General features: G+C 61.6%; 3 protein-coding genes across 6 annotated transcripts; 1 reads left to right on the forward strand and 2 right to left on the reverse strand.

Annotated features, from left to right (window-relative positions):
* The first annotated feature begins 2135 nt into the window (after positions 1 to 2135).
* Positions 2136 to 12647, forward strand: DBNL (drebrin like). Of its 2 annotated transcripts, none has more exons than XM_079785571.1 (13): positions 2136 to 2255; positions 6182 to 6237; positions 7527 to 7639; positions 8023 to 8097; positions 8875 to 9021; positions 9569 to 9646; positions 9977 to 10125; positions 10197 to 10245; positions 10441 to 10525; positions 10903 to 10998; positions 11092 to 11204; positions 11440 to 11536; positions 11884 to 12647. In XM_079785571.1, exons 1-13 carry the CDS (start codon positions 2173 to 2175, stop codon positions 12021 to 12023), a joined length of 1281 nt encoding a protein of 426 aa, XP_079641697.1. In that variant the 5' UTR covers positions 2136 to 2172; the 3' UTR covers positions 12024 to 12647. The 2 variants fall into 2 exon arrangements, with proteins under 2 accessions (XP_079641697.1, XP_079641698.1); XM_079785572.1 differs by having other exon boundaries at positions 10200 to 10245.
* Positions 12648 to 13234: 587 nt separating this feature from the next.
* Positions 13235 to 15518, reverse strand: PGAM2 (phosphoglycerate mutase 2; the record flags this gene model as incomplete). Its single annotated transcript, XM_079786524.1, has 3 exons — positions 13235 to 13401; positions 14812 to 14992; positions 15105 to 15518. The coding sequence occupies 3 exons, from the start codon at positions 15516 to 15518 to the stop codon at positions 13235 to 13237; spliced, it is 762 nt and encodes a 253-aa protein (XP_079642650.1).
* Positions 15519 to 18122: 2604 nt separating this feature from the next.
* Positions 18123 to 23196, reverse strand: POLM (DNA polymerase mu). 3 transcript variants are annotated; one of them, XM_079785740.1, is made up of 11 exons: positions 22879 to 23196; positions 22535 to 22715; positions 22252 to 22350; positions 21925 to 22095; positions 21304 to 21375; positions 20032 to 20152; positions 19520 to 19652; positions 19293 to 19395; positions 18953 to 19198; positions 18801 to 18884; positions 18123 to 18694 (listed from the first exon to the last, which is right to left on the reverse strand). In XM_079785740.1, exons 1-11 carry the CDS (start codon positions 23049 to 23051, stop codon positions 18608 to 18610), a joined length of 1470 nt encoding a protein of 489 aa, XP_079641866.1. In that variant the 5' UTR covers positions 23052 to 23196; the 3' UTR covers positions 18123 to 18607. The 3 variants fall into 3 exon arrangements, with proteins under 3 accessions (XP_079641866.1, XP_079641867.1, XP_079641868.1); XM_079785741.1 differs by having other exon boundaries at positions 18123 to 18744; XM_079785742.1 differs by lacking the exon at positions 19293 to 19395 and having other exon boundaries at positions 19520 to 19644.
* Between the last annotated feature and the right edge of the window lie 322 nt (positions 23197 to 23518).

A 23518-nucleotide genomic window follows, 5' to 3' on the forward strand; every position in this document is an offset into this window, starting at 1 on the left:
CCGACCTGGTGTTGAGACTGGGGGGGGGGGGGGGGGGGGTCCATGCTGATCTTGAGGCTTCCTTGCCTCCCTTTGTGTACCACAGACAAACCTCAGGCCAGGAGTTCTGCAGGCCTGTAATAGTGTAATAGGACTCACAGAAGCTGGTGAATTTCCTGAGTTCTGTCAAAATTCTCGCCTGCCGTCTCCATTGGAGACATGGTGGAGAAAGTGAAATCAGCCCTTTGGGATCCCAAGTGCAAATTGCTGTTCACCCTCGGCCAGCCTGAGTTGTGCTGTACCTGCCAGAACTGGCGTGATCCCGGCAAGTCCCCTAGAGTGTCTTCCCCTGGGAAACTCACCCGCTTGTCATGCCTGAAGAATGGGTTTCTCAGGTCAAAAATCTTACCCTGTGCTGTGGAGCTCCCATGTAACCCATGTGTGCAGACATCCCGTTTCCAAGGTGTGACCCAGGTGGGCAACTGGACAGCAGATCCAGAAAGCCAACTGGGGGGGTAATGTGGCTTTTTTTCTCTGTGGACCAGAGACATCAGGGAGATACATGACCTTAAGCAATCGATCCACCGTGAACAAGTGACTATTAACTATGGCCGGAAGCACCTGGGTTTGGGGGATAGCGCTGAGATCATGATCCTCTGTCAGGCTCCAGGAACTCAACGAGTACGGCAAAGCGTCACAATCTCCTGACCAGGGATAAAGTGCTAGATGCAAACATCCCCGGCCTCACAGCTCAGAGCTGAAACTGTCCCACCACCTCACTGCAGATGCTTAAGGGGGCAGGTTTCTGTCTGTGAAATTCAGGAGATGGTTTCCTTAAGTGCCAAACAAGTGCTTGCAGGACAGGCCTGCAGAACTCCTGGCCTGTGGTACCCAAAGGGAGGCAAGGAAGCCTCAAGATCAGCGTGGACCCCCTGGTCTCTCCTGCCCCCAGACCCTCCTTCCTATGCCTCTTATCACTGCAGCACAGGCTTCCTCCCCAGCAGTGCTGGGCAAGGCTGGACCTGGATTAGATCTAGTCATGAATGCGGGTCCTCTGGAAGTGGAGGGAAGGCAGCCAGCGCCCATGACGGCAGGAGTACTGGCCTTGCCATCCCTGCCACCCAGGTTTCTCCCTGTTGACAGGTTTATTAATAATAAAATCATAAAACTATAAAGAATCTGCAAAACCTATCAGACTATATAGCAGCTTCTTAATTTTCCTTAAAATGTCCCCTTCCTTTCGCCCCTTCTCCCAGACCTCCACTCCCCACCTTCTTCAGGGCAGGGCTGCCACCCTTGTGTGGCCATTTCTGCATCCGAGTCAGGCGCCCAGCAATGCAGGCCTTCATCCTGAAACAGGAAGGACTGATGGATTTGCTGACATTTTAGGGTTAAAATGGCAGCAAAGTTGTGAAACTTCAAATTCCCCACTGCCTGTATGTCCCGTTCCTCCTTGCAGTTTCTGCTGTCTCCTGGGAGCCCGCACTTGACAGCAGGAAGCTGGGCTGAGGCTTCAGGCAAGACCTGAGAAGCCAGAGACACTCAAGGCAAGAGGGTAGGTGGCGGGAGAGCCCTCCTCCTGAATGTAGGACGGCCTTCACCCTCCTGTGAGCCATCTTGTCCTGGATGGTGGCTGACTTAGCCCTAAAAGAGGAGGCCCTGCAGCAGAAGGCCTGTGTCCCAGACCCCGGCCAGGACTGCAGCCCGCCTACCTCCTGCCTCTGTTCAAACCCTAACAGGGACTCAATGAGGTTTTCTTAATCTCTCAAGCTGTGAAGCATTTGTTTACTGGACTCCACTTACCATGCAGCATAAACAAGGTTTCTTTTAGGGCAATGGTTCCATTTCTCTAGCTCTGTAGTAATGAGGCCACGTGGGGCTGGACAGCTGTAATCCCGGTGGTTTTAGGAAAATGATTTCCTCTTCACTGGCATTTCTGTTGATGAATACTTTGAATACATAGCTATCCTTTCTGATTGGTTGCTTTGGTCTGAATGCCTGTACCCCCCCAAGTGCCTATGTGGAAATCTGAACGCCCCGCGACGCTATTAGGAAGTGGGGCCGCGCCCCCAGGAGAGCTGCGCGGCCCCGCCCGCTTCCTGCTGGGGCGGGGCTTTCCAGCGGGATGGGCGGGGCTTCCGGCCGCGGGGGCGGGGCGGGCCCGGAAGCGGTGGCGCTGGGACGAGCCGGGCCATGGCTGCGAACCTGAGCCGGAACGGGCCGGCGCTGCAGGAGGCCTACGCGCGCGTGGTCGCCGAGAAGTCCCCGACCGACTGGTGGGCGCCGGGCCGGACCGGGGCGGGAGCCGGGGGCGGAGCCGCGCGGCCGCGGGCGGGCGGGCTCACCTGCGCACCCACACCTGCGCCGCGCCCGGGAGGTGGTCCGGCGCCGTGCCCGCCGTGTGCGCCCGGGCCCTCCCCACCCCACCCCACCTCACCCCACCCCACCCCACCTCACCTCTCCCCTCGGCCTGTCTCTCCGGGCCGGACTCCGCGCTCGGCTGCGCTCGGGGGCTGCGCCGGGTTCTGCTTTGCTGCCGGGACCTCCCAGCCCCCTGAGAAAGCGGAAGCCACGCCCGGCTTCTTGCAAACGCGGAGTCCCCGGACGGGCCTCCGAGAGCGGCTGGCGGCCCGGCGGGACCGGAGCCCTGCCCGAAGGCGTCAAACAGGGAGGTCGGGGGTTGGGTCCCTGCTCTGTGCACGTAGGTGTCAGCAGCTCCCTTTCTGCAAGGAGACCCCTTCCTGTGCCAGAGCCCAGGGCCGAGGACTGCCTGTCGGTGCTGCTGCCATCCTCCTCACCCCTCACCCCCCACCTCCCGTGACTTCCTCTGCGAGGCGGCAACTCCTGAGGTTGGGGCTTCATGGCCGCTGGAAGTTGGTCCGAGTCCCTGGGTGACTGGGCAGCCCCTTGGCTTACATTGTTCTCCCTGACTGGTTCTGAGCAGGTCCGGTTAGAAATGCACTGTGGCCGACTAAGAGGCCCCTCTTCGGGGCAGGGCCCGCTGGGTGCAGCTGTGCTGCTGGGACCGGTCTCCACTTGTCGAGTGCTGCTTTCTCCTCGCTGCCTCCCCGGTGCCCAGCAGAGTGGTTTCACGCAGCCTGACTTTGCAGCCCTCGCCAGTCCTCCGGTTAGGGCTTTGCTCCTTTGCGTGCTCAGTGCAGCCCTGTCTGACGTACCTAACGCACTCCTGGGTGTCCTGTGGGCCTTCCAGGTCTCTCTTGATCCTCCGTCTTCTCAGCAACTGTCCCTGGTTTGGAGATGATGTAGTTCAGGGATCCCTCTTCAGGCCTCCCATGTTTCAGCCTTTCCTTGAGCTTCTTCCCAGAGCTGCCTGCTACCCCTCCCCCTGCCTCCCCATCTCTGAGGGTGCCAAGCTTCCTCTTCTAATCAGTCTGAACCCATCCATCTCGCCAGCCTCCTCACCCCCCACCCCACACCCACCCCCAGCTCCAGTGGCTGTGCCCCTGGCCACTGCCCTCATTGTCAACAGATACTGTGTGGCAAGTCCCCACTCGCTGAAGTTGCTTCCCTGCAGTGACTTCCGGTTGCTCATTAAATAAAGCCCAGACTCCACGCCTGGCTGACAGTCCCTGACTGCCCAGCTCCTGGCCTCCACTCCCAGGGCCCTTCTCTTGAACACACTATACCTCTTTTCCTCTTCCTCAGACTTGCAGGCTGGTCCCTCCTCGGAGCCCTTGCTATGGCTGCCTCTTCTGCTGGGAGCGCCCCCAACCACATCACCCCAGGCCACCCCCACAAGTTGTTCTTAGCTCCCCAGTGGCCTTCTTGCAGGGCTTCCTCACTGCCTTGGCCCCTGGCTGCGGTCCCATTTTCCCAAATTCTCCAGACCCATCCAGGCATCCTCACTGGTTTTGTGTTGCCTTTCTCTTTTCCAGAAGCGGCAGGGTGGGCTGTCTGTCCCTGGTGCAGGGCTGTGGTGTGTGGTCAGTGCTCAGGAGGAGGGTGGAATGAGGGAGACAGGAAAGATGTTATCAGCAAGAAGAGGTGGTCTCTGGAGTGGCTGGCAGACTGGGTGACCCTGGGCCAGGCCCTGAGGCCTGTGGGGACGTCAGCTCTGCTCCTTGGCTCTCCTGGTTCTCCCTGGTCGTTCTCCCCAGATCACAGCCTGGCTCAGCTCCTGCACCCTCCACCTGGCAGTGCTCGTGTTGCTGTGGGTCCCTCTCTGAGGCTTTCTTGTGGCTACATTCCCATCACCAGCAGGCAGCAGGTTCTCCGTGTGTTTGGAAGGAAGGACTGGATTATAAGGTGGCCAGTGCCCCACGCTTCATGTGCCATGAACAGGCCAGGAACCCCTCTTTTCATGTTCATCAGAAAGAAGGGGGGACTTGATGGAATGTGGGAATGAGCCTCTGAACTGGAACATCCAAGAATGGCTAAGGCTGGAGCCCAGGGTGGAAAGCAGTGAGGCCAGAGGACCGGGGCAGACATGGAGCCTGGCTCTTGGGAGCTGCTGTGTCCCTTCTTGGAAGAGCCCGGCTGGGCGGCCATCGCTGTCCCTGCTGCTGGTCTTGCTCCTGGCTTCTGTGGCCTTCAGGGGGAACAGGGGTCTCTCCTCCGACAGGGAGAGGACATGCTAGACCAGGTTTCCCCTTTGACTTGCTGTCCGACCGCACGGCCTGGAGCTGGTGCTGGTGGCCGCACTGCCGGGAAGCCACCTCTTCCAGAATGTTCTCCTGGAGGTCTACCACCTCCCAGGTCTTCTTTGTCCCGGTTTCTCTCCTTCCGTATTCTCTCTCCTCTCCTAGGAAGCTTGGTTCCTTCCTGGCAGCGTGTGCTCCCTGTCAACCAGATCCACTGGGCCTGGATCGAATTTCGTTTCCTCGACTTTCTTGGGTCGAGGCAGCTCTGCCCAGTGGTGTTAGCAAGGCCGTGGGGAGCCGAGCAGGAGCTGACTTGTCAGACTGTTTGCCCTGGAGCCGGGTCCATCTGGCCGGCTCCGCAGGCCTGTGCTCGGCCAGGAGCCTTCCATAGATATCCCTCATTGAGTATGTAGAGGGCCGCCTGGGAGGCACCTGGGCATTTTCCTTAATTATCGTCAGCTGAACTCAGGGCCTAGGCAGAGCCACGCCCTGGGAACATGCTTCCCCAATGAGGCTGGACTTGTTAATCGGTTCTGACTTCATAGCAGCCCAGGTGTCAGCAGGGGCGGGTCTAGATATGTAAATCCAGTAATGCTAGGGCCTAGTTAAGAATGCAAATAAGCTCCTTTGATCCTAAGTTATGGTGTTACTTCCTGGATTTTGGGATATAAAATAAACCTGCTGTGTGGCTCAGGGTCGTGTCGTCATGCTGCCTCTCCAGCAGGCGTCCCACCCAGCCCCCAGCTTTGTGAATCTATTTCTGCGTCTTGCTCTCTTTATTTCTATTATTTCTTGATCCCTGGCCGCCTCCATTTAGAACCGGTTCGTTCATCTCTCTTTCCGCGCGGGACGCGGAAAAGGGAGATCCCCGCCATGCTTGGCCCCGCCGCATCAGGCCCCCGCAGAGTAGAATTTACCCTATCTCCTAAACACCTCTGGGCACATGTTTTTAAGCCCAGATCTCTTCCAGAGTTGTTACGAATAGTCTTTCAGGAAGAAGAGGGGTGAGGGCAGGGTCACCCGTGGAGAGGGAAGACGCTGGTTGGTCTAGATCTTGCCGCACAAGGAGCCTGTCCCCTGAGGACCGGGTGCCATGCCGAGTCATGGCCCCTCTGTCTCTGGTGCTGCATGTTTTTGTCGGGAGTCCCGACCCAGACAGACCTGCGCACCACCCTGCAGGCCCCAGAAGAAGGCAGACATGCCCGGGGGCGGCACCTTCCCAGGCGCCTGGTGCCAGCCCCTCCTTCCTGCTTCTCCGTTGTGCTTTGGGTTCAGGAGTGTGCAGGCGTCTGTCTTTTCAAATTCACACACCTGGCAGCCAGCAAGTGCTTCACGCGTGCAAGTATCCAAAGCTGCCGTGACAACAAAGGCTCAGCCTTCTTCAGAGTGCATGGACGCTCCCGTCTTGGCTGTCGCTCACATGCCCTTTGGTCGGGCAGGCCAGCGTCGTTGCAGCTTCGGAGCTGAGAAGACACACTTCAGCAGGCACAGTGGGTCTCGGTGGGGCCCGTGTTGGCCCACAGAGACTGCCATGCTGAGCTGTCGGAGAGGAGGGCAGACAGTGCCCACTGCTGGCTACAGCGCCCCCTGCTTTGTTTCAGGGCTCTCTTTACCTATGAAGGCAACAGCAATGACATCCGCGTGGCTGGCACTGGGGGTGAGTATGGCCAGGGGGATCCAGGGGCTCCCGGAGGGAGGGTGAGGGGGTGGAGGGAGAGTGGCTGTCAGGGCCCCAACTCCGGTGGCATCTCAGCCCTCCCAGCAGGAGGAGGGCTCGGGCAGGCAGTGTTGAGGAGTTCTTGGGCCCCTGATCAGGCAGGATGGGGGTTTCAGGGGGTTCCAAGTGAAAGTAAGCCCTCCTCCACGTTCTCGGCCTGAGGTGCTGCCCTGTGTTGTAGCTGAGAGAGCTCACGGGGGCCTGGGCTGGAGGGGGAGGAGGAGGTGCAAACACACTTTTCCCTCTGCCCCATCTGATGGGTCGGGGTGCAGCAGTGCCCATGCTCAGCTGGGACGGGGTGACCGGAAAAGTGCTGCTGGCATGCGGGTCGGTGGGTAGTCTGTAAGGAGGTCTCCCCTGGCTAGAGCCAGTGGGGGCGGGCGAGCTGCGGCCCCCAGAGGTGTCAGGCTTTGTGTGCTCACGGCCAGTTTCCCGACCTGGGCCAGGCACAGCTTTGCCCCAAGCGGCTGGCTCTGAGGGTTTGTTGGTAGAGAGCCCCGCTCTCTCTCCGGCACCTTCCCCACGGCCTCTTTCTAGAAGGACTGGGATGCCCGTGGCGCAGGGATGCCACGGGCGACAGTTGTAGAGTTTAGCGGTTGAGCCCCTCTTCGCAGTCGGGAGAGGTGCAAGGCAGGTGAGAGCCGCAAACCCTAGCACACGGTGGGCCTCGGCCTCGAGGTCCAGAGAGAATGTCTCGGGCAGCCCTTCCTGCCCTGTCACTTCCTGCGAGCATCTAAGAGCTGAGCCTTGAGGATAGGTCCTGTCTGCTCACAGCCCCCCAGGTGGCCCTGCAGTCTGAGCAGCCACATGGGCAGGGCCCTTTGTGGGGTCCAGGAAAGGAGGGCGGTACGGGGAGAAACATAGACGTGAGAGAGACACATCGATGGGTTGCCTCCTGTACACACCCTGACCAGGGCTGGGCACCGAACCTGCTAACAGGTACATGCCCTTGACCAGGAACCAGATATGTGACCGTTCAGTGCACAGGCTGGCACTCCCAGCTGCTGAGCCACACCAGCCAGGGCTCGTTTCTACTTTACAAAATGGCGTTTACGCTAGTGCGATAACAGTCACCGGAGTTTCGTCAGCCCAGTCCTGCATCCACCTGCTGGCCCTTCAGGCCAGGATCTCACTCTGATGCAGGAGGCAGCTGGCCTTCCTTTCCTGGTGGGCAGGGTGCTGGGTGGGCGGGGTGCCTGCTGCCTGTGACCCTCCTGTGACTGCTGCAGAGGGGGGCCTGGAGGAGGTGGTGGAGGAGCTCAGCAGTGGGAAGGTGATGTACGCGTTCTGCAGGGTGAAGGACCCCAACTCTGGACTGCCCAAGTTTGTCCTCATCAACTGGGTATGTGAAACCTGGGGCTCGGGGCTCGTCTAGGTGTGACCAGGAAGCTCTCTTCCCTCCTGCTCTGAGTGATTGGAGCAGAGGAGAGTTCACAGCGGGAGGGCTAGTTCACTGTGGCCCAGAGAGGGCCCGTCACTCCCTCCAAGCCCAGAATTACTCCTGCAGAATGAAGTACCAGCAGCCACAGGACACCCTGTTCTCGTCCCCTGGGAGCTGAGGGCTTGGAGAGGCCGGGGAGGCTCTGGGAGTGCAGGGCGGGGCTGGGGGGGGGGTGCGGATTTTCGATGCCCCACGGTGGAAGCTGCCCCGACAGCCTGCCGAGTCCCTAGGAGGGCAGTGGCTCTAGGGAATGGGCAGGTCATGCTGGGTGTGTTGTGTTGCAGACGGGCGAGGGCGTGAACGATGTGCGGAAGGGCGTGTGTGCCAACCACGTCAGCACCATGGCCAGCTTCCTGAAGGTGAGGGCTGCACCTGCAGGGCCTCACAGCTCCTCGGGCCCCAGGTGTGTGGAGTGAGTGATGGGACCCACAGCCAGAGTCGGAGGTGTGCCCCACGTCCCGCTCTGTCTGAGCCTCAGGGTGTGACGAGGCTGCTCAGCGAAGGCCTGGGGGTGTCTTCGGGGGAGGCGGGCCAAGGACTGCGAGGAGCACCGTGCGGGCGGGCGGGCGGGCGCTGGTCCTGGCAGGCCTTGCTCCTCCGGCCTCCTGAGTGCTGTGAACACACCCAGCCGTGTTGCAGGGATCTGAGGAGGCGGGGATTGCAGTGCCTACACATGTCCCCATGCACTGGTTTCCATCTGTGTCTGCGTGTCAGTCATAAATGGAACCTCTGTGGTTTCAAAGCATTTGTTTTCGAGGGTCAGGTGACTGCGTTTCCTTGGTCACTGGCAAGGAGACCGGGACTTCGATTTCCAGTTCTGCCAACACTTCCTCAGATGTGCCTCCATTTCTCCAGCGAGGGGCTGGCAGAGAGGGTCTGGGTGTTTGGTGGCAGGCAGAGGCCATAGCCTGGCCCCTCCGCGGTCGGTGGCCCGTGTGGAAGACGTGTGCTGGGTTCTGCACGTCTGTCAGGGCTGGTGTCCCTGGTGAGAAAGAACCCTCCGATGCCTGAGCCATCTGCTCAAGGCAGAGCCACAGGACACGCTTTGGCCACGAGGGCCTCCCACAGGAGCAAGACGGGTCCCAGCCTGCAGACAGGCGTGCAGTCTGGAGCTGCAGCAGCTGTTCTCGCTACAGGGCGCCCACGTGACCATCAATGCGAGGGCCGAGGAGGACGTGGAGCCTGAGTGCATCATGCAGAAGGTGGCCAGGGCCTCGGGCGCCAACTACACCTTCCACAGGGAGAGCAGCCGCTTCCAGGACATGGGCCCCCAGGCCCCAGTGGTGAGTGGGGCCGGGACTGCGGGTAGGGGGCATTCCCAGTGACCAGACGCTGCCTCGGCACCTGATGCCTCAGGCTGTCTCCTGCCTGCCTGGTCTCAAGGCCACAGCACCAATGTGTCCTGTGTGGTGGCGCCGTGGGGGGGACAAGTGGCAGACAGGGCAGCCCCTCCTAGTCGGGCAGAAGCCTGTGGGCCTGTGGCCTTGGTGCTGGGTGGGGAGCCGAGTCCCCTGACAGTAAGCGGGGGTCTGTGGGGATGTGGTGGGTACTACCATGGTGGTCAGCTGTCTGCGCTGGGGGGCCATCCTCCTAGGAATGGCCCTGGCCAGAGGTAAGCCCTAGACCTGCCCTGGTTTCACCCACAGGGCCTGGTGCAGCCAGAGACCCACCCTGCTGTGTGGGCTGCACCTCCTGCTCAGCAGTGTCCAGGGCCTTCCAGGCCAACCTGTTGTCAGCCTCCTTCGGGCACTGGGCCGGGGACACTGCGTCTGCCGGGTGCTGTCCTGACAGGCCCTGCCCGGGCCCTGCGCTCTGTCCCCGCCCCCACAGGGCTCCGTGTACCAGAAGACCAATGCCGTGTCAGAGATCAAGAGGTTCGGCAAAGACAGCTTCTGGGCCAAAGCGGAGGTGAGTGCTGCCCGCGCGACGACCGCGGGCGTTTGTGGAGCGTCCAGTGTGCGCCCGGCGTGAAATAAGCACGTCGCTCTCTGCCAGTTTTCTCATAGCAAGCTCCTAGAATCACCCGTGGGCACAGACGTAGTGTGGTGAAGGCCTGGGGAACTGGAGGGGCGGGGGACAAAGGGGGGACGTCTGTAATACTTTCAACAATAAAGATAAATTAAACAAAAAACTGGTGCGATGTTCTTGTCCGTGCCAATGCACAGATGGCCCTGGGGCTGGCGGGTTAAGTGAGGAGGCTAGGGTTGTGCTGGGTCGGGCTGAGCACACTCCCTGCAGGAGGAGGAGGAGCAGCGGCGGGCCCAGGAGAAGCGGCGGGCGGAGCAGGAGCGGCAGCAGCTGGAGCAGGAGCGGCGGGAGCGGGAGCTGCGGGAGGCCGCCCTCCGGGAGCAGCGCTACCAGGAGCAGGGCCAGGAGGCCAGGCAGAGGTGAGCCCCGGGGAGATGGGGCTGCCCGGGGTCAGCAGGCAGAGGCTCAGCGCTGCCCTCTGCCCTCCCAGCAGGAAATGTGAGCAGCAGGAAGTGGTTGAGAGGAGCAGAGAGGAGCAGGTGAGGGGTGCTCACACTGGAGGGCCCGTCCCACATTGCATTGGGTGGAGGCCGCCCACTGTGAGCTGCCCTGCAGGTGGGAGCCTGGGACGTGTGGGCGCACCTTACCCCATCCTGGGGAGGCTGTGAGCCCCAGCACTGGGAGGAGGGCAGGCTCACGGTTCCCGCTCACCCTGGGGCCATGCGTGTCCCCAGGAGCCTGGTCAGCAGTCACCTCGGGAGATGTTCATGCAGAAGGAGAGAGCCGTGTCTACCGCATCCACCTCCAGCCCCCAGCCAGGTGAGACTTCTCTGTGCCTGGCCCTGCCTGAGCAGGGCTAGGCGAGGGCATGCAGGGACAAGTGAGCCAGGAGCTCCTGTGCGTGCGGACAGCGTCTGCCCTGACCTGCAGAGCCAGACCTGGAGGAGAGGATGGGAACCTCCAGCCCCGGCCCCGTGAGCCCTGGGAGAGGTCACACTTGGCTGTCAGCTGGGTCCCAGGGGCCCATGCAGTCACCTCTCTGGCCCCCAAAGGACACAGGACTAGTCCTCCAGCCAGCTCTCCCGCACTGCACGTGCCCCAGGGGCTGCTGGGAGAGAGTCCCCGTTCACTCCTGGTGGGTGGGCAGGACTGTGTTCTCCCTCCCGCTGTGAATCCTGTTCACCGTCCATTTGCAGGCAAACTGCGGAGCCCCTTCCTACAGAGGCAGCTCCCCCAGCCAGAGAGCCCCCTCGGCGGGGAGAGGGCTCACGCCGCCTCAAGGCCCAGCGCAGGCAAGGCTCTCGGCCACCCCGCGGGGTGGAGGGGGGGGAGACGGGGTGTCCTCTCCCTCCCCAGGGTCCGAGCCGGCTGCACCGCTCTTGCAGGTGTCTGTGAGGAGCCGGCGCCCAGTGCCCCTGCGTGCCCGGTGCCGGTGGAGGAGGAGGCCGTGTACGAGGAGCCCCCAGACCAGGAGACTCTCTACGAGGAGCCCCCCGTGGTGGGTTCCCTGCAGCTGGGTCAGGGCTGCGAGGGCCTGGGTCCTGAGACAGCCTCCCCAGCCACACCTGGGAGGCTCACTGCCTTGTTTAAATTTGGAGCCGCTTGTGCAATAAGTTGTGTGGCGTGCGCCGCCGCGTGGGAGGTTCTGGGTGGGGAGCACTGTGGGGTCCCCGAGGCCCGGCCTTGGGCACAGCCAAGGGAGCCAGGACCCGACTTCCTTCCGGTCCGCGCAGGGGGAGCAGCAGGACACTGGCTCTGTGCGCCTGGACCACGACCCCGGGCTGAGCGGGAAGGGGCTCTGTGCCCGGGCCCTGTACGACTACCAGGCAGGTACCGTGCCAACCCACCCCGGCCACAGGCTCCTCGGGCAGCCCCAGGGGTGTCAGGATAAAGGAGGGCGCGAGGAGCAGGCCTCTCTGTGGGTGCTGGCAGCTCCTCATCCACAGCGTGACTCCCTGTCCAGCCTCGTGGGTGTGGCTGAGCGGTGGCTCTGAGGTGGCCTCGGGAGCAGGCAGGTGTGTGGGAGGAAGTGCTGTCTCAGCCTTGGGCTGGGACGGGCCCAGAGCCAGGCCCCAGGGGGAGGTGTGTGGGGAAAGGCCCCCGGCACAGTGTCTGGACGGGTGGCTGGTGCCTGGGCCCGGGGCTCCCCGTGCAGCTTCGGGCTCCCCTCCTTTCAGCGGATGAGACCGAGATCTCCTTTGACCCCGAGAACCTCATCACGGGCATCGAGGTGATCGATGAAGGCTGGTGGCGCGGCTACGGGCCCGACGGCCACTTTGGCATGTTCCCTGCCAACTACGTGGAGCTCATTGAGTGAGGCTGCCTGTGGCCTCGTCCCGCCCCACACGGCCTCACTGCTGGAGGTGGCGGCGTGACACTGCGCCCCATCCTCTTTCTGGCGTGGGCCGCAAATGCAGCAATAACCCGGTGGTTCCCACACGCTTCTAGCAGCCCCACAGCAGGGGCCTCTGCCTTTTCTGTTCCCTGCAGCTCTGAGGGGTGGTGGTTGGGGAGCCGTGGACTCAGCGGCTCATGTCCAGTTGGTCTCGGCAGCTCTGGTGGCGGCAGCTGGTCTGGGTCCTGCTCCTCTGTCCCCTGCCTGGCTCTGGGCACTGGGGATGGGACAACAAGGCCCCTGAGTACCTGGGCGCAGCGGCAAACACGTCTGTGCTCACTCCTGCCTGCTGGCCCTGTGGGGACCTGCCGTCTCCCCCGTCCCAGACCCCCCCCCCCCACCTCTGTTCGTGGAGTCAGCATTGCACACCCAGGCCCCAGCTCGATGCCGTGACAGCCCGGCGGCCCCGGGTGAGACCCGCCTTCCTGGTGTCTGGGAGTGCGTGCGCACCTCAGGCTGCCGGCTGCAGCCACCTGGACGAGGCATAAAGATTAAGATGTGACTGATGTTTCTCTCTCTCAAATCAATAAAAAATAAAAAGATTAAGATGTGAGTGAAGTGAGCCTCCTGCGCTTGTTCTCTGGGAGGGCGGAGGCCTGCCTTGTCCCCTGCACGGGGCCTGTGCCCAGGCGGGACTATGCGTGTGCGTGTGCATGTGTGTGTGTGCAGTGAGGCGCCTGGCACCCAGTGACGGGGAGAAGGCTGTACTGAGGAGGCCTGGGGTGTAGGCAGGCCTCCTTGATTTCTCTCCCACAAAGACGATAGTGCCCCCCACCCCCAGCTGTGGAGGCCCCGTGAGTCAGGTGTCCCCAGTTTTGAGGCCATCTGTGGGCGTGTCCCAGGCAGGGGGACTCGGAGAACGCAGAGGACAGGCGTCTGAAAGGAGCCGGCCAGGTCACTTAGCCTCCCTGGAGCCAAGTTACAAGCGGGTCTTTTGCTTTGGGGGTCACCACAGGGACTTGTTAGAGCCTCCTCCTGGCCAGGGATGGGGGCCGGGCCCACACACAATGGGCTGGGCAGACAGGAGGGGCCAGGCGCCCCTTGGGCAGCGTTTGTGCATCTCGGCCCCGAGTGAGCGCTGGGCACGCTGGACACGAGGTGGTGGAGGCGCCTTTATTGCCAGAGCGGACGCTTCACTTGGCCTTGCCCTGGGCGGCTACAGCCTCCATGGCCTTGCGAACGGTCTCCTCGTCGCCTAGGAACCGCATGGGCTTGGTGGGCTTCAGGGCGTGGTCCAGCTCGTACACGATGGGGATCCCCGTGGGCAGGTTCAGCTCCATGATCGCCTGGTCCGACATCCCTGGACGGGAGGAACCAAAGGCCTCAACCCTCCCGGCCTGTCCGCCAGCTGCTGACCTTTACGAGCCACGGCTGGTCGGCAGACACGGCCTCCCTGCCAGCCGCAGGGCTGGAGACATGTGCCCGAGAAGGTCAGAGCAGACCGGAGATGAGGCTACAGAAATAGCCAGCAAAACCAAGGGCTGTGTCCTGGGCCAGCGCCCGGTCTCGGCCCAGTGTGGACTCTGACCAGACGGCCAATGCTTGGTTTAGTTGGGACATTAGCCATTCAGTTACGGGGAGTGCTAAGCTGGGGCTTCCCGAGCAGGGGAGCAGGGGTGCTGCTACCCAACAGGGTGGGTGAGGGACAGCAGGGGGGTTACTGGGGCCACAGTGGGCGGAGGCTCTGCCAGGCGGAAGGCTGTGTTTTCTGAGGAAACTCGACCCGACTGCCTCCTGCCTGGAATAGCTCGCCCTTTGGTATTTCCACCCCCAGGAAGCGAGGAGTGAGTTCCCGGCAGTGGAGACCCCGGCATGCTCCCGGCATGCTGGCACGAGGAGGCACTGTCTGTCCGCCTGCTGGGCTCAGTGCCCACTGAGGGGTCTGCGGCACCTGGCATCCCGGGCAGGACAGGAGCTGGCCAGGCCTCCGGGCCGGCCTGACTGCTCTGGCAGCTGCCCACCACCCCACCTGCGTTCCTCTCTTCTTGATCCAAACTTGAAGGCCATCAGAGGCAAACAGACTGTCCCTCTGTCTGAAACTCCTGGAGGGCCGGGTCCTGTCAGGGTCGTCGGCCAAGGAAGCCCCGGGAGGAGCCGCCATGCGCTTCATCAGGAGCCTGGCTGTGAGCCTGGGGTCTCCAGGCTGCTGCACACCTGCACCCTCTGAGTGGTCTCACCTCTGCCTGAGTGGGCGGAGCTGGGGCGTCCAGCAGCCACAGTACCAGGTGTTGCCCCAGAGGGTGGTTGAGGCCCAGCAAGTGACACGACTGGACCAGGGACACACAGCAAAGCAGGGTTTGGAGCCAGACGGCCCTGCTTTTCCGGGCCGCTGTGCCTGGGCAAGAGGCCACCCCAGCACCCCCACCTGCCCAGGGCTCATGTCCAGGAAGCTGGGGGGCCCGGGGCCTCAATCCCCTGTGCAGGGCCTGGCCTGGTCAGAGTGGGAGGCCTTTCCACCTTCAGTCTTCAAAAGGAAATGACACCGTGTCCCAGTACATGCACAGAAATGAAACCAAAATCCTACAAAGCTGTTTCCTACATGGTTTGTCCAACCCTCCCCGTTCAATTCCGCTGGAAAACCCCACCCTGGGCCCTGAGGCCTGAAGAGCTGCCTCAGCCAGGCCGTGGGCACCTGCTGAAATGTGAGCTGGGCAGGTTCAGGGCCCGGTGTCGCTCTCCACCCCCACCCATGCCCACGTGAGGGCCTCACCTTCCAGGTGCTTGACGATGCCCCGCAGGCTGTTCCCGTGAGCGGCAATGAGCACCCTTTTGCCGGCCTTGATCTGGGGGACGATCTCCTCGTTCCAGAAGGGCAGGGCCCGGGCGATGGTGTCCTTGAGGCTCTCACAGGTGGGCAGTTCCCCCGGCTTCAGGCCTGCGTACCGGCGCTCCTGGGGGTGTGCACGGCGCAGTTCACATCCCCGGCAGTCGGTCCCCCACCTGGCCGCCCCTTCCCAAGGCCCCTGACCCCAGGCTTGCCCTCGGGCACCCTGAGTGGCTGACCTTGCTGATGACGCTGTAGTAAGGGTGCTTCTCGTCCATGGGGGGAGGCGGGATGTCGAAGGAGCGCCTCCAGATCTTCACCTGCTCCTCCCCGTGCTTGGCGGCCGTCTCCGCCTTGTTGAGGCCCGTCAGGCCCCCGTAGTGCCGCTCGTTGAGGCGCCAGGTGCGCACCACCGGCAGCCACATCTGGTCCGTGCCTTCCAGGATGGTCCAGAGCGTGCGGATGGCCCGCTTCAACACGGACGTGTAGCAGATGTCAAACTCCATCTGGGCGTCCTTGACGGCCTGGGCCCCCCGCCTGGCCTCCTCGGCCCCCTTATCACTCAGCTCCGCGTCGAACCAGCCGCAGAAGCGGTTCTCCTGGTTCCAGGTGCTCTCGCCATGCCGGACCATCACCAGGCGGTGGGTGGACATGGCTGCGGGCTGGGGACCGTGGCAGGCTCCCGAGGAGGACAGCTGCCTCTGCCCCGGCACCAGCTTTATAACAGTCCCTCCCCACCCCCACCCGGCCAACTGCCAATCTGCATTCCAGGCCAACAGGCAGCCGCAGGTGGCCAGCAGCAAACTCTCTCGAACTCTCAGGGGAGGGTGGGCCAAGATGGACTTAAAATAGTCCCACAGCCACTGGTCCCCACGTGTCCAGAGCCCAGGCGGTGAGGGGTGGGGGGCGGGGATGGCTGCTGGGCAGGGCTGGGAGTGAAGGACCCGCCTGAGGGGTGGGCGCAGCAGAAACGAGGGCTCTCCAGGGAGCGCTCCCCACGTTGGCACTCCAGCCCCAGCCAACCCCTCCCTCCCAGGGCCCTGGCACGAGACCCAGGCACAAAGTCTCCCCACCCCCTTGCTTTCTCCTGTCCCTGAGCACAGCTGGGAGCCCACCGCATGCTGTGAGGAAGCACCTGGAGTCAAGGGGGGCTGAGCAGGTGTGTGGATGTGCATACGTGCATGTGTGCTACACATGCGTCTGTGTTGCGTGTGCCTGCATGTGTGCACGGGCCTATGTGTGAATGTGCACGTGTGTGGACTGTGTTGTTTAAGCCCAAACTTTCCTTATCTTCTGTCTGGACGATCTACCCATTGTGGAGAGGGGGGTTCTGAAGTCCTGCTGGTCTGTACCCCGTCCTTTCTCTCTCGGGTCTGGTAATGTGTGCTCACCTATGTCGGCGCTCCTGTGTGTATGTCCTCTTGCTGGATTGACCCCTTTATTAGGTAACGACCTCTCTGTCCCCTTAGAGACTGAATAAAGCCAGTTTTGTCTGATGTAGGTATAGTCCTGCTTCCTCTTGGTTTCCATTTGCATGGAGTATTGTTTTCCATCCCTTCACTTTCTCAGTGTGTCCTTAAAGCTGAAGCGAGTCTCTCACAGGGAGCGCACAGGTGGGTCTTGTTTTTATAATCCATTCAGCTGCTTTGTACTTTTATTGATTTCAGGGAGGAAGGGAGAGGGAGATAGAAACATCAATGATGAGAATCATTGATCGGCTGCCTCCTCATGCCCCACACTGGGGATCGAGCCTGCAGCCCAGGCATGTGCCCTGAACCAGGAATCAAACCATGACCTCCTGGTTCATAGGTCGATGGTCAACCACTGAGCCATGTTGGTCGAGAGGCGGTGGGTGGGTTAGAGCAACTGATGTTAGTCATCTTTTGGTTAGAGAATTTAGTCCATTTACACTTGAAGTAATTATTGATAGGTGTGGACTTACTGTTGCTATTTTATTAATTTTCCCTAGTTGTTTTGTGAGTCCTTGGTTCCTTTCTTCACCTCTTGCTCTCTTCCTGTGACGTGATCCTGCTCTGCCGTGGAACACATGGGTTTCGCTATGTGTACCTGTTACAGGCTCTGGCTTTGTAGTTACCATGAGGCCTACATGGAACATCTTGTAACAGTCTATTCTATTCTAACTTAACTCTGAACACATACTATATTGATTTTCAGAGAGAGAAACATCAATTTGTTATTCCACTTATTTATGCTTTCATTGGTTGCTTCTTGTATGTGCCCTGATCAGGGATCAAACCTGCAACTTGGTGTATTGGTGTATTGGGACAATGCTCTAACCAACTGAGCTACCTGGCCAGGGCCCATGGTATTCATTTAAAAAAAGAGGGCATTTAACATGGAGAAGGTGTAGAACGGAGAACTCAGTGTTTTGACTTTGGAAATTTTTTTTGTTCCATTGATCCCATCTGGTACACATGACTCTCGCTGATACTGAATTGATGGAAGACATAAAATTTATTTCATTGCAACCTGAAAACATTTCCACAGCACAGGGCTGGGCTGGCTCCGCACCACAGAGAGCGCTCCCTGGAGTGGCAGTGGCACCCACGACTTGTCAGGGTGGCTCCTGTGGACTGAGTCCGTGTACAGGGTCCCCCACAAAGAATGCTCAGCATGTACCCTGGGGACCATGGAGCTGAGAGCCCTCCAAACAGGAAGCGGGAGGAAGGTTCCTCTGGGCACACACAGGCCCGTGGCTCCTGATCAGGGTATAATCTGTGCATTCAAAATTGAGGTGCTGTGAGAGGGGATCTTGCCAGGCCCCACAGATGTTGCTCCCGTCAGAGAAAAAAATAATTTCTTCTGAACCACATCTTCTTCCATTTTTTTGTTTTCTACTTATTTTTATTTTTTTCCTTCCATTTCTCATAGGAAGCTCAGCTGCGTTATGATCTATGGGCCACGTGGTGCCTGCCGTCCACCGCTGACAGAACTGTCACGTGCGGCCACGCCGGTCCTAACGGTGACAGGCTGAAATCGGGAACACGCCGGTCCTAGCCACGGCTCAGGCGGGAAAGGGAAGGAAAGGCACCCGCGTTGGAAAGGGAGAAGCAGAGCGCTCCGTCCGTGGCATGGCCTTGGACACAGGAACCATAGGAATCCTCCAAAAGGCGACCCGAGAGGATGAAAAGCTCAAGGTCCCACGACACAAAGACCAACCACATGTCTACACACTAGTGAACAACCAGAAGGCAAAATTAATAAAATTCCACTTAAATGACATCAAAAGAATAAAATACTTAAGAATAAATTTAATAATTTATTAAAGTTTATAAAATTTTAATATAAATTTATTCTGAAAACTTTAAAGCATCACTAAAACTAAAGGAGATCTAAATAAACGGAGAGGCACCTGTGTTTATGGATTGGAAGCCAGTACTGTTACCATGGCAACACTCTCCAGATGCCCAGCTCACCCTTCAGGACCCCAGGGTCACACGGTCATAGGGCCCACCTCACCCCCAGCCCCCCTCCAGCCCCCCTCCACCCCCCTGCACAGCAACACTTTCAGAAAACAGCCTGGTTTGCTCCATGTTCTCATCTCATTGCTTCCTGGGCAGGGTGTGCATGGGGGAGTGGGGGTGCTCAAGGGGCTCCCCCAGGAGGGTGAGAGTTGCAGCAACCTCTCCGGCCTGCAGATGGTCAGTGTCCAAGGGCTTCCATGGTCTGGCTGGCTGAGCAGCCCCCCATCCCGAGGAGTGGCTGAGGGCCGCAGAAGGGATCAGGCGTTTCTCTGCTCTGGGGGAAGGTACGCCAGGCCCAGATGTTTGAAGACGTCCTCCTCGGCAGCCGCTTGGAAAAAGGTCTTCTGCAACCGAGTGTGGGCCTTGGTGCTGGGCCCTCCACCACGCAGCTCCCCTCAGGACCCTCCCTGTCGGGCCCAGGCCCCTCTGCCTTCTGCCCCGGCCACACACCTGCTCCGGGTCAAACAGACCATGGCTGTTCAGCCACAGACCCCGCTCCTTCCGGCTAAATCGGCGAAGCTCCCGCTCAAAATGCTGGGGGAAGAGAGGCGTCAGCAGGGCCACAGCCCAGACCCTCCCCCGGCCCCCCACGCACTGCCTACCTTGGAGCCAGTCCAGCCCAGCAGGGCAAAGGGGAACTGGCTGATGGGGGCGACCACCAGGTCCACACGCACAGCCTTCCAGGAGGGGTGGGGGCTCCGAGTCCCCGCCTCGGTGGCCCCTGGGGGCCTCGGCAGACGGAAGATGCAGAAGCTCCGCTCAAAGGTGTCCATGGAGCGGCCCTTCGGGGCCAGGCGAGCAGGCTCTCCACTGGGGCGGCGCTGCTGCTGCTGATACAGGACAAGGCCCTGTGGGGGGGGGGGCGGGGGGGCAGGTGTGACCCGCCGTCCACGCGGCCGGAGGGGGCCCAGCAGCTCCCTGGGAGGGCAGGGATGCTCTCACCTGCTGCTCCAAGTAGCGCATCACCCTGGGCAGCAGCCCCACCTCCTGGCCCTCCTCGGGGTGGGTGATGAGGAAGTCCACGTCGTGGCCCTGCAACTTCCCCCTGAGGGTCGGGTCTGATGTCTGGGCGGCCCAGGGACAGGGTCTCCCAGTTCCCTCGAAACCCCTGGGTGTGGGAAGGCCCACCGCAGGGCCGCCCGGGCCTAGCCGCAGGCACATGGCCTTACCTCCGGAAGCCACCAGCCAGCGTGACGGTGGCCCGAGGAAGGGCCCACCCCACAGCCTCCGCCACCGCCTGCCGCAGGGCCTCGGCGTCCGGCCGCTGGACGGGGGCGCTCAGGTCCTGGTAGTGCTGGAGGCCTGGGGGCACGGGCGGCTGCTCTGACCCACCCACCGCCTCTCTACCCACCGCCTCCTTACCCTCCTCCCTTTCAAACAGAAAACTTCCTTTTAAAGGTGACTGTAGATTCAGGGCAGTTGAAAGAAATCCCAGAGGTCCCCTGGCCCCTCCCAGCTCCCTGACCCCAGATCTTAGGCCGCACTGTGCTGAGGGTGCCGGCCTCGGGTGAGGTGGGGCCGGAGCTGATAAAAGGCACAAGGAAGGCGCTCCATCTCTGAGGAGCAAGCACCGTCTCACCCGTGCCTCCCACGTCCCTCTGCTCTGACCCCACCGGCAGCCTCAGCACTCGGGTGGGAACCTTCAGGCCCAAGCGGGGGGCGGGGGCCACGGTGCGGTCACCTGCTTTCTGCTGCCGGGTCAGCCTCTGCACCTGCTTCCAGACGTCGTCCAGCGTCCGCAGGCCTTCCCGGTACCACTGGTCAGCAGTCCTCACTCCGACCCCGAAGATCCGGGTGAAGAGCTGTTGGGAGCGTGAGGCAGGCCCATCAGGCCGGGGTCGCCTCACAGCCCGGTCCCCTCCTCCAGGAGAGGTCTCGCCCAGAACCGGCTGAAACCCATCACTGCGTTCTTCTCCTTCAACAGCGCAAACACAGGCTGTGGGAGGCAGGGGGCTGGGGGACGCAGACCTGGCCCAGCCAGCGGTCAGCACAGAATCCAGGCCAGTGGGGACGACCCTACCGGAGCCGACCTCACCCTGACCTCGGCCCGAGCAAGTCACCTGTCTCTTACAGCTTGCTGGCTGGGTAGGCACCCGCCCTAGGCCTGCCACTCAGAGCCCCTTCCTGGGAATTTCTGGAACTAAACCAGGGCAGGCCCATGCAGGGGTGGAGCTGTACGTGGGGCGGGAGCACCGGCCCTTCAGGCTGTGCGGACCACCCTTTCCTCGATCCCCTAACCGAGGGCTTGCATGCATGCACTGCTCACGGTCACCAACAGAAACCTCACACAAAAACGCTGAGAAGAACCTAATCACATTGTTTATAAAAATAACTAACTGTTAGCATGCTTCCCTGCAGGCTCAGGTGCACTCTGGGGTGCCCACAGGGAGGCAGACAGCTGTCCTCTGTCCACGCTTCCCCACTCTCTAGCTCCTACCTGAGCCCCTCCATCCTCAAAGCCCCCCTTGATCCTCATAACATCTGGGCAACCCCAGGGCAGCGATGACCCCGCCTGTCCAGGAAGCCCTACCGCCCACAGGTGGCCCATCCGACAACCTCTGGCCACAAAAGCAGGGCGTCCACGCAGCAGGAGGGACAGTGGCAGCTCCGCATCAGGCCAGGGTGAGGGGCAAAGGGCAGGTGCGCCGTGGGCCAGGTGGGACACACCAGGAAACAAAAGTGCGAGCTCAGGACAGAGACAGTCCAGTGAGCCCGCGCTCCTTCGCCCCCCACGTTCTGCTGAGGCTCATAGAGCCAGTCACGTACCGGTGGCCAGTCCATCAACGACAGGCAGTGCTGAGTGATCTAGAACATTCCTGTGCTCAAAACAAGCTTCTCCCTGTGGTCTGTTTGGCTGCCTCATGCGAGTCAGACATCAGCTGCCACTTCCTCAGAGGCCTCCTCTGACCTGGGGGCGGGTCCCTGGGGAGAACTGGGTGTGCCCCTGGTGTACCTTCATGCTCTGGTACCGCTCTGAGCGCTGGACTCGCTCCACCTCCTCACACACTCCGTGTTCCAGCAGCTCCTATGGCCGAGACAAAGCAAAGCCCGGCCTGACCACAGAGCAGACCCCATGCTCAGCAGGGGGCCCTGCGGGGTCAGGATCTGAGGGACTTGCAAATGGAGACTGTGCCTCGGAGCTTCTCCCTCAGATAAGTCGCAGTTGATGTAAATAATTGCCTTTAAAACATAGGTGATGAATTCAATGCCACTTCATTTAAAAGCGAACTGAATTCAAAAGCATCTCTTGCCATGATGTCCTCTCCCGGTGACGTGCACAAAAGCACGGCTTTCCTGACACGCTGCCCTCAGAGAGGTGATCCCACGTCCCGGGCAGTGTGGGCCGACGCCAGCAGTGCCGAGACCGCCTGCAGCCCGAGCCCTCTCAGCCGCCCTGGCGCAGGTGCCGTGGCCCTCATTCACATGCGGTGTCTGGGTGGAGGGTGGCATCCCAGACTCGGAGCCTGCGGCTCCTCCCCAGCTGGGCTGCACACAGAGGCAGATACTGTCACCAGGCTCCACCTCCCTGACACCCACTCGCACGCACACCTTGCTAAGTGCGGTGAGCACCCACCTGGATGACCCTGCAGGAATGCTCTCCGAAGTGGGGCAGGCCCTGCAGCTGGCTCAGGGCTGTGATGGGGCAGGGCAGCGCCTTGAGCACGGAGGCTGCTCTGCAGAAGGAAAGGAGGCGGCCCTCGCTGCCTTCAAAGCCCGCAGCTTCTGCCAGCACCTCCAGCGCCTCCTGCAAGGAGGGGCCCTTCGTGAGGGCAGGGCGGGTGGGGAGCCTCACCCATCCCTCCAGCTTCAACCCCGCTCTCCCCGAGGCTGGGACAGAGTGGGGAGTGCTCACAGGAGCAGGCCTGGCCCCAGCTCAGGGAGGCTGGGCTCACCGGCTCACCGAGAGGCTGGTGTTGTGGTGTGCGAGGGGCGTGGGGCGCTGGCAGGCATAGAGCGGCATCCACACTGGGTTTGGCAGCACCTCCCTCGGCACAGCCACCTGGGGACGAGCAACGAACAGGCCACTGGAAGCTTCGGGACTGGCAGCCCTCAGTCTTGCCTTGCCTGGGCGGCCACCTGGGGCTCTCAGGTACTCAGGCCAGGAGCCCCTGGACGTGCCTGCCCATCACCTGTCCAGCTGAGCTTCCACCTGCGGGGCCTTGCTAATCCTCCGCCCGGCTCACCTGCAGGCAGTGCCGGCCCTCCACAGGGACCGGCTGCCCAGCTGCCATGCTCTCTGTGAACCAGCTGATGTCCAGCAGGGCCGGGTGGGCGCAACCTGGGGGAGGGGCCGGCCTGCTGTCCTGCCAGCGGACGGCCTCCGCGGCTGAGGTCTGCTCCATCACCACGTGTGTCACCTCGGAGCTGGGCAGAGGAAAAGAGCCCTTGCCCAGGCCTGCCACCCTCCCTGCTTCACCCCACACCTGCAAGCCTTTGCTCAGCCAGGGGAGCATTACTCATTCTTCAATGTCCCCTGGTCAGGCAGGCGGCCCCGCCCCCAGGCAGGCGGCCTGCGGCAGACACGCACCTGTAGGCGTCCAGCACGCGGAAGCCCTTGGACAGCGCCAGGCGCGTGAGGAAGGCCCGGCGGCTGCGGCCCATGCGCGGTTCCGCCAAGTAGATGGCGACGCCGGGGAAGCGCACGGCGGAGGAGACGGCGCAGGGGGTCCCGACCCGCGCCTGCCGCCGTCTCGGGAGCATCGGGCCTGGGCTTCGGGCGGCGCCGGCAGAAGACAGCGGGCAGCGGGCAGCGGGCAGCGGGCAGCGGGCAGGCGGTGGGGCGGAAGGAAGGCGGTCGGAACCGACTGGAAGGGGAAGCGGCGGGCCTCCACGCCGGGGCAGGCTCGGCCCCATGCAAATGAAGGCTCGGTGGGGCGCCAGAGGCTCCGCCCCTATTCAAATAGCGCCAGAGGCCCCGCCCCTATTCAAATAGCACCAGAGGACACGACTCTATGCAAATAGCCCCGTAGGACACGCCTCTATGCAAATAGCACCGTAGGACACGCCTCTATGCAAATAGCACCAGAGGACACGCCTTCTGTTGAAGGGCGGGGCCGGGCCGGTGACCACGGACACCAGGCGGCGCAGCGGCGCTTCCGAACCCGGAGAGGTGTTCAGCTGAAGGGCGTTGGGACAACTGGCCGGCCATCTGGAGGAATAGAAGTCGA

The sequence above is a fragment of the Cnephaeus nilssonii genome, assembly GCF_951640355.1.
Source record: "Cnephaeus nilssonii genome assembly, chromosome: 12".
In the NCBI taxonomy this organism is placed as follows: domain Eukaryota; kingdom Metazoa; phylum Chordata; class Mammalia; order Chiroptera; family Vespertilionidae; genus Cnephaeus; species Cnephaeus nilssonii.